The 9675-nt window shown below is 38.7% G+C and overlaps 1 protein-coding gene across 8 annotated transcripts in view; it reads left to right on the top strand.

Moving 5' to 3' along the window:
* Positions 1-9675, top strand: part of Scmh1 (Scm polycomb group protein homolog 1) — a 93118-nt gene that overhangs the window by 36063 nt on the left and 47380 nt on the right. For all 8 annotated transcript variants that reach the window (XM_013348359.2, XM_005353322.2, XM_026781769.1 and 5 more), the window contains one exon: positions 5898-6141. In XM_013348359.2, the coding sequence (XP_013203813.1) occupies positions 5898-6141 (244 nt within the window). The remainder of the gene's footprint in view (positions 1-5897; positions 6142-9675) is intronic.

Here is a 9675-nt window from a genome sequence, read left to right as displayed (position 1 = left end):
GGCTCACAACCATCTGTAATGAGGTCTGGTGCCCTCTTCTGGCCTTCAGGTATACACACACAAAGAATATTGTATACATAATAAATAAATATTTTTTAAAAAAAGAGATTTTAATTAAAAAAAAAAGAACGAGACAGGATTTCTGGTTTGGGGGTTCTAGCTATCAATAACAAGATAATCTATCTGATAAGATCTTTTCTGACTTTATCTATAGATATCTTTATGTCTAGTAACAGGGTTACTAAAAAATTAAGATGTGTTTATTAGAACTATGAAATATAGTGTAAACCTAAAGGTATAATTCTTACAGAGTTCTGTAGATTGTGTTCTAAATAGGGGAAAATGTGAATTATCTATAATATGTTTGTAGCCTTATACATATTATCATATTTATTACCCACATCTAGCTTATATGTATGAAGAATTACTCAACTCACTTAATCATTAGGGAAGCATACTTTAAAGTTTTTAATTGTATTTATTTATTCATGTGTATGGGTGTTTTGCTCATAATAATGCATTTGTACCACATGCATGCCCTGTGCCCATGAGGGCCAGAAGAGGGTGTCAGATTCCCAGGAAATGGAATACAGGTGGTTGTAAACCATTATGTGGGTGCTGGGAGTGAAAATTGGGTCCTCTGCAAGAGTATGAGTATGCAGTGAGTGCTCTTACCTGCTGAGCTAGCTGCTTCTGAGTAAGGAATTTACTTAAAATCACATAGCTAGTAAGGGACAGAATAGGGATGGATAACCTGTGCTTATTCTTTCTGTGCCTCAAGAAGAAAGTCAGTCTGCTGGTAGTTAAGTTCTCCAGTAGGGTGAGAGTTACTGTGGACATGACTGAGTTAAGTTTGCCTGTGCTGGTAATTAAATCTAAATCATAAGAGCATTCTGGTTTTCAAATATATTGGGCCACTTGAGAATGAGAAATACCTCAAACTGTGAGGTGGGTGTATGGGGAAGAATCATCAATACTCTCCTTCGTGCTTTGTGTAGCTTACTAGAAAATAAGAAAAACAGCAGTGTTGGGGCTGGAGAGATGGCTCAGTGGTTAAGAGCACTGACTGATCTTAAGGAGGTCCTGAGTTCAATTCCCAGCAACCACATGGTGGCTCACAACCATCTGTAATGAGATCTGGTGTCCTCTTCTGGCCTGCAGGCATGCAAGGAGGCTAAATACTGTGTATACAATAAATAAAAAAAAAAATCTTGAAAAAAAAAAAGAAAAACAGCAGTGTTAAACATATGTGCTAAATGCATAGCTGTTATGGGGCTCTGCCAATCTTACTTTATAGAATCTTGGTAAAACACAAGATGAGGTTTGGACCCATGCAAGGTTAAGTAGATCTTAGGGCCTGGCCCAATCACTTACATTTTAGCCCTTAGTGAAAAAGATAGTGACATTTCTCAGGAAGAGACTCTGTGAAGAAATTGGGGTGCAGCCATCTCCCTTGTGTTTGGATTGTCTAGACTTCACATGATAGAGACACCCCAGTTGTAGACAATACAAATATCAGCTATAGGGTAAAACCTAAGTATTTGAAAATGCCTGAAGAACTAGAAGAAATATGAAATAATTTTTATTTTTAACTTATATTTATATATTTATTTTATTTTGTAGGGAGGGGTACCTATCATAACATACATATATGGAAGTCAAAGGACAACTTATAGGAGTGGGTTCTCTCCTTCCACTCTTTGAGTCCTGGGGATGAAACTCATGTTGCAGATGGGACTTGAATTATCAGACTTGTCAACAAGTGCCTTTAACCACTGAGCCATCTCAATAGCTCAAAACACCATTTTTAAACGCCACATTTTTAAAAGGACCAAATTGAACATCTGAAAATGAAACGAGACATTTTAAACCTTTGGTATTAAAGATTAATAGCACATATGTAACTTAAAAGACATACACCAAAATATACTATCTATAAGGAGTTTCCCCCTCAGACTATAAAATGAGAAATAAAGAAATGGAAGTACTTACCAAGGAGATAAAACAAGGAGAATATAAGGAAGCTTCATACTTGGAGATCATGAAACCTAGGAAGACTAGTTAGAAAGAGTAAAAAGGAGTTGCATTTGAAAAGATCATGAGTTTCCCAGCATGTATAATCAAAGCAAATGTGCATTATAAGAATAAGACAGTCTTAAAACTGTAGGAAACTAAGGTCAAAACATAAAGTCTGAGCAAGCAATCAGCAGGATGCCTTCATAGGGGTTACTTTAACCACAGCACATTTCTCCACAGCAGCAGTTCAAAGGAAAGGCGATATATTATGTCACAAAGTACTAAGTCATCTATCTACCTTGGAGTTGATATCTAACCACACTCCCATTTCAGAATGGAGCTAAAAACCAGACTATCAAACAGACCAATGTAGGCAGAGCCTACCATAGTTTCTGAGTGTGTTTAAGAAAGAAAGCAATTGAACCACAAGTAGGAATGAGATTTAAGAAGAATTGGGGAGGAAATGGGTTTGTTAACATGTAGATTCTATGTACTCTAATAATAATAACAAAAGTTGTTTATCAGGAGTAAAAGCAATGTAAGAAGTAATTACTTATCACAGTATTACTCAGGAGTAGTTTAAAACCATCTAAAGTCCTTCCATTGTCTAGGACTAGAAATAAAGATGGTTTAGAGTATGTCATCTATACAGTTACATTCTTAAGGGAATCCACAAAACAATTATAATAGAATAACTTCTGAGTCAGTAAAGGAGAAAAAGGGAAGAACTTTTAATAAAGAAAGATGTTTAAGAATTTGTGTATCAGCCATGTAGTTAAAATCTTAAGGGATCCACAAAACACTTACAAATAGAATGTTTAACTTCTCAGTAAGTGAAGGAAAGTATAGGAAACTTAATTTAAAAGTAAACCATAAATCAAGCTAAATAGAAACATAGACAGTAACATATCTGTAATAAATATAGCTGGGCGGTGGTAGCGCACACCTTTAATTCCAGCATTTGGAGGACAGAGACAGGTGGATCTCCGAATTCAAGGCCAGCTTACTCTACAAAGTAAGTTCTAGGACAGCCAGGGCTAAACAGAGAAACCCTGTCTTGAAAAACCAAAAAGAATGAATGAATTAATGAATAAATAAATAAAGGCAGTGATATTTTGTTTGTGTTTTAACAAATAAAGCTTGCCTGAAGATCAGAGTTCAGAGCTAAGCCACTAGAGGCCAGGCAGTGGTGGCTCACACCTTTAATCCAGTACTTGGGAAGTGGAGACAGGAAGAGATATGGCTGGGCAGAGAGAGAAATCTGAAGGAGACAAGCTCGGATGCAGTCTGAGGTTTGGTGGAGACTGTTGCAATCCGAGGATGCAGTCTCGAGATGCAGTCTGAAGCAGTCCATCATAGGACACCATCTGAGGACAGGATCGCCCTTTTGGTTTGAGGATTCAGTAGGGGTAAAAGGTCTCTCTAGTGACTGGCTGTACTGCTTCTCTGATCCCTCAGCTTTCACCCCCTAGTATCTGACTCCAGGCTTTTATTAAGAATAGTTAGAATTCATGCTACAAAGAAGGAAGGAAGGAAGGAAGGAAGGAAGGAAGGAAGGAAGGAAGGAAGGAAGGAAGGAAGGAAAGAAAATGGACTCAGTGGTACCTACTTGTATGCAGTTCAAGTTTTCAGGAGGCTAAAATGGGAAAATCCCTTTAACCTAGACATTTGGGTCAAACTTGGAAAACATAGACCTCCTCTCAAAAACATAAATAAGTAAATAAATAAGTATTCTGATACCCTGGTTATCATGAGAAACTTTTTAATTACAACATACCATTTGGAACAGACACTACTTAAATGTAATAACATAAAAATATTTATAGTAGTTACCAGACAGGGTGGCACATGCCTTAATTTCCAACTCTTGGGAGGTAGAGGAGGCAACAAGTATATCTCTGCATTTAAGGACAGTGTAGTCTATATAGCAAGCTCCAGGCAAGTCATGGATCCATTTTAAAACTCTGTATCAAATATATGTATATGTGTGTGGTTTGTGTATATGTGCATATATATAAAGAGGGGGGAGCATAAAAGATAAAATTGATATATACTTAAGTCAGATGTTGATACTAAAAAATACTGAAGAAGTCACTAGGTGATGATTAAAACATACAGTTCACCAAGAAAACAAAACAATCATAGTACATGTGCTCCATAAAAATAGCCTCAGAGTACATGAAGGAAAAAATGACAATCAATGAAGGTGTGGGAATTCCTTCACTAGGAAGTTGTAGGCACTGTCTAGCCTTTCCTTATAAGGCCTAATGACAAAGCAAAGTTCATCCTAGGGAACTCAGTGAGTTCATTGGGCAAATTTCCAGAGCACAGTGAAGGGTTGCTTTCGGGAATGTAAGTGACCTCACAGCAGCTACCCTGGATCCAGCATGGATGATGCCTTCCCTGTAGCTACATAAGTAGGTGGAGCTCCTCTCTCCAGAGAGCCTTCCAAGCCTATGTACTCTAGTACCTCACTAGACCCTAAGAGCAGCCACAACTCAGGAGAGGGCCCAGTGACCTTTTCTCTGAGGGAACACCGGCGGGCTGCTAGTGCTGATCTGTTGAAAGCAGACACAGCTGCTCTGAAGATGGCAGCTGTTTTGCTCGGAGGGCCTCATTCTGCAACACACAACAAAACTAGAAAACCTGCAATCAGTAGGAAATATTTCTATGTGTATCTCTCAGTGATTGATAAATAAATCAGACAGAATTTCATTTATTAATCAGTATATTGATCAACTTTTAAAGCATCATTTATTCCTACCTTACAGATTTTTTTTTTTTGTTTTTCGAGACAGGGTTTCTCTGTAGCTTTGGTGCCTGTCCTGGAACTAGCTCTTGTAGACCAGGCTGGCCTCGAACTTTCCAGAGATCCACCTGCCTCTGCCTCCCAAGTGCTGGGATTAAAGGCATGCGCCACCATCGCCCAGCTAGAAATTTTGAATGAAAAAAAAGAAATTTATGCCCTAGCAATGCTGAAGCATGCATGGGCAGCCAGCCATGCATGGGTGGATCTGTTGAACTTGTCCATATTGGATTTCATGGTCTAAGTTGATGAGGACGACTGACCAGGTCTCTTCCTCAAGAGGGCACCAGATCTCATTACAGATGGTTGCGAGCCACCATGTAGTTGCTGGGAATTAAACTCAAGACCTTTGAAAGAGCAGCCAGTGCTCTTAACCGCTGAGCCATCTCTCCAGCCTCCATAGTTTGATAATAAATTTTCAAAATACCATTCATGGTTAAAATGGAATATTAATATGCCTAAAAATGTTAGTAAGCACAAAGAAATGGCAAGATGATTCAGTGGATAAAGGTGCTTGCTGCCAAGCCTGATAACCTGAGTCTTATCCCTGGAACCTACATGATAGAAAAAAATCAACTCCCTTAAGTTGTATTTTAACTACATATGTGCCATAGCACATATATCACACACCCACATACAAAATGAATAAATGTAACAAAAAATTTTAAGTGTGACATATTTACAAAGGAGATTTAAATTTTTATATAAAGGAGAAATCTATATTAAAGAAATTTTAAATGGAAAAGGCTATCATGTTCATAGATAAGGTTTAATGTTATCAGTAATGAATGTTATTTTTTCCCAAGTCAGTCTAAATGCATTGCAGTCAGTTCCAGTTCAAATCCAATATAGTTTTTCTATCTATCTTGAAAAGCTGATTAATTCATTTGAAGACGAAAGAGAAAGAACACCTCAAAATAATGCTGAAAGGATGGCAAAGTAGAGGGTTGTTTCCAGCCAGGTACTCATTGCTAAGAGAAAAGAATAGAGTGGGCAGTGAATTTATTTGAAGTTTGATTTGTGTATTCACCTCACAACTTAGAGGTAGGTCTGAATATTTCTTTTTCTCATCTAGGAGCCACCATCACCTTCCCACAATTTCTTCAAAATGGGAATGAAGTTAGAAGCTGTAGACAGAAAGAACCCTCATTTCATTTGCCCAGCCACTATTGGAGAAGTTCGAGGCTCAGAGGTGCTTGTCACTTTTGATGGGTGGCGAGGTGCATTTGATTATTGGTGCCGCTTTGACTCCCGGGACATCTTTCCTGTGGGCTGGTGTTCTTTGACTGGAGATAATCTGCAGCCACCTGGCACCAAAGGTAAAGAGCCTATTAATCCCCTGAACCCAGCGCTCAGACGGTGAGAGAAATGCCCCGAGTCTGCTGTGGTCATGTGTTTTTACTGGCATCCTTCACTTTCGGCAGGGAAAAATGAGGGCTGGCTTCTTAAGTATACACTTAGTGCTGCCAGAGAATAATCACTAACATTTCAGAAGTAAAATCAAATGAAGCCAGGCATGAAGTTTGGGATAAAGTACAACATTTAAAAGGTTTTTTCAATTTACATACCAACTAGTTCCCTTCCCTCTCCTCTTCCCATTCCACCTCCACACCTTCCCCCAACCCACCCTCCCATGTACTACTCAGAAAGGGAAGGGCCTCCCATAGGAAGTCTATAAAGTGGCCATATCAAGTTGAGGCAGGATCAAGCCCCTTCCCACCCCACCCCCTGAATTGCAGCTTAGCAAGGTATTCCACCATATGGAATGGGTTCCAAAAAGCCAGTTCATACACTGGGGATAAATCCTGGTCCCATTACCAGTGGCCCTTTGCTCATATAATTGCTCCTCCCTCTCTTCAGCTGCACTCTGGATGCTCTGCTCTGTGCCTAACCATGGATCGCTGCATCTGCTTCCGTCACTTACTAGGTGAAGGTTCTATGATGACAATTACTGTGGTCATCAATTTGATTACAGGGGAAAACCAGTTCAGGCTATCTGTCTGCTATTGCTAGGAATCTTAGCTGCAGTCATCCTTGTAGATTCCTGGGAGTTTTCCTAGCACCAGATTTCTCCCTAACCATATAATGGTGCCCTCTATCAAGATATCTCTTTCCTTGATCTCCCTCTCTGGCCCTCCCCCAACTCAACCATCCCTTTCCTTCATGTTCTCCTCCCCTTCCCTTCACCCCACCTCTAAATTTAGTCAGGAGATCTTACCTAATTTCCCTTCCTAGGGGCATCCATGCATGTTTCTCTAGTGTCCTTGTTAGCTAGCTTCTCAGGGGTTGTAGGTTGTTTCCCGGTTGTCCTTTTCTTTATGTCTAATATCCACTTATGAGTGAGTACATACCCTGTTTGTCTTTCTGGGTTTGGCGTACTTCACTTGGGGTGGTATTTTTCTAGGTCCATCCATTTGCCTGCAAATTCCAAGATGTCATTGTTTTTACTGCTAAGTAATACTCCATTGTGTAAATGTACCTATTTTCTTTATTCATTCTTCCAGTGAAGGACATCTAGGTTGTTTCCTGGTTCTGACTATTACAAATAATGCTGCTATGAACATAGCTGGGCAAATGTCCTTGTGGTATGATTGAACATCCTTTTATGCCCAAGGGTGATATTGCTGAGTCTCAAAGTAGTTCTGTTAATTCCTAGTTTTCTGAGAAACCGCCATACTGATTTCCAAAGTGCCTGTACAAGTTTGCACTCCCACCAGCAATGGAAGTGTGTTCTCATTACCCCACATCCTCTCCAACATAAGCTGTCATCAGTGTTTCTGATTCTAGCCATTCTGACAGGTTTAAGATGGTATCTCAGAGTCGTTTTGATTTGCATTTCTCTGCTGGCTAAGGATGTTGAGCAATTCCTCAAATGTCTTTTGGCCATTTGAGTTTCTTCAGTTGAGAATTCTGTATTTAGATCTGTACCCCATTTTTGTACCCCATTTTTTTTAGTTGAATCATTTGGTATTTTGATGGCTAGTTTCTTGAGTTCTTTGTATATTTTGGAGATCAGATGTAGGGTTGGCAAAGATATTTTCCTATTCTGTAGGCTTTCATTTTGTCTTATTGAACATGCCCTTTGCCTTACAGAAACATCTGTTTCAGGAGGTCCCATTTGTTAACTGTTGCTCTCAGTGTCTGTGCTACTAGTGTTATATTCAGGAAGTGGTTTCCTGTGCCAATTCGTTCAAGGCTACTTCTCACTTTCTCTTCTATCTGTTTCAGTGTAGCTGGATTTATGTTGAGGTGTTTGATCCTCTTGGACTTGAGTTTTGTATGTAATGATAGCTATGGATCTATCTGCATTCTTCTACATATCAATATCCAGTTATGCTGGTACTAATTGCTGAAGATGCTTTCTTTTTTCTATTGTACAATTTTGACTTTTTTGTCAAAAATCAGTTGTTCATAGGTATGTAGATTTATGTCAGGGTCTTTGATTCGATCCCATTGATTCATGTGTCTGTTTTTATGCCAATACCAAGCTGTTTTTATTACTATAGCTCTATAGTAGAGCTTGAAGTCAGGGATGGTAACACCTCTAGAAGTTCCTTTATTGTACAGGATTGTTTTGACTATCCTGGGTTTTTTGCTTGTTTGTTTTTCATATGAAGTTGAGTATTATTCTTTTGAGGTCTGCGAAGAATTGTGATGGAATTTTGATAGGGATTGCATTGAATTTGTAGATTACTTTTGGTAAGATTTCCATTTTACTATGTTGATCATACCTATCTAAGAGCATGGGAAATCTTTCTGTTTTATGATATCTTCTTTGATTTCTTTCTTATGAGACTTAAAGTTTTTGTCTTACAGGTCTTACACTTGTTTGGTTAGAGTTACCCCAAGATATTTTATATCATTTGAGGTTATTGTAAAGGGTGATGTTTCCTTGATTTCTTTTTCAGCTCATTTATCATTTGTGTATAGGAAGGCTACTGATTTTTTCTTTTTTCTTTTTTTTTTTTTTTAGTTAATTTTGTATCCCACCACATTGCTGAAGGTGTTTATCACCAATTCCCTGGTAGAATTTTTAGGGTCATTTATGTATACTAGCATATCATCTGCAAATAGCAAAGGTTTTACTTCTTCCTTAGCAAAGGTTTTACTTCTTCCTTTCCAATTTATATCTGTTGTAATAGGAGCGGTGGGCTGCGTCCCTGCACCCGGTCGCCCGCACTGCTAGCTTTACCCGAAATAATTACACGGAAACTGTATTCTTTTAAACCTGCCTGGCCCATTAGTTCCAGTTTCTTATTGGCTACCTCTTACATATCGATCTAACCCATTTCTAATAATCTATGTAGCTCCACGAGCTGGCTTACCAGGAAAGATCTTAACCTGCATCTGTCTGGAGTGGGAGAATCATGGCGACTCCTTGACTCAGCTTCTTTCTCCCAGCATTCTGTTCTGTTTACTCCGCCTACCTAATTTTATGTCCTATTAAAGGGCCAAGGCAGTCTCTTTATTTAACCAATGAAATTAAGACAAAACAGAAGACTCTCCCCCCATCATATCCCCTTAATTTCCTTTTGTTGTCTTATTGCTCTAGTTAGAACTTCAAGTACTGTATTGAATAGATATGGAGAAGGGTGGACAGCCTTATCTTGTTCCTGATTTTAGTGGAATCACTTCGAGTTTCTCTCCATTTAGTTTCTTGTTGACTGTTGGCTTGTTGTATATTGCTTTTATTATGTTTAGATACATTCCTTGTATCCCTGCTCTCTCTAAGACCTTTATCATGAAGGGGTGTTGGATTTTGTCAAATGCTTTTTCAGCATCTAATGAGATGATCATATGGGTTTTTTTCTTTCAGTTTATTTATATGGTGGATTACATTGACAGATTTCCTT

Source organism: Microtus ochrogaster, chromosome 10 (genome assembly GCF_000317375.1).
Source record: "Microtus ochrogaster isolate Prairie Vole_2 chromosome 10, MicOch1.0, whole genome shotgun sequence".
NCBI lineage: Eukaryota > Metazoa > Chordata > Mammalia > Rodentia > Cricetidae > Microtus > Microtus ochrogaster.
The sequence above is the reverse complement of the archived record's forward strand: the minus strand, read 5'-3'. Positions and strand labels throughout refer to the sequence as shown.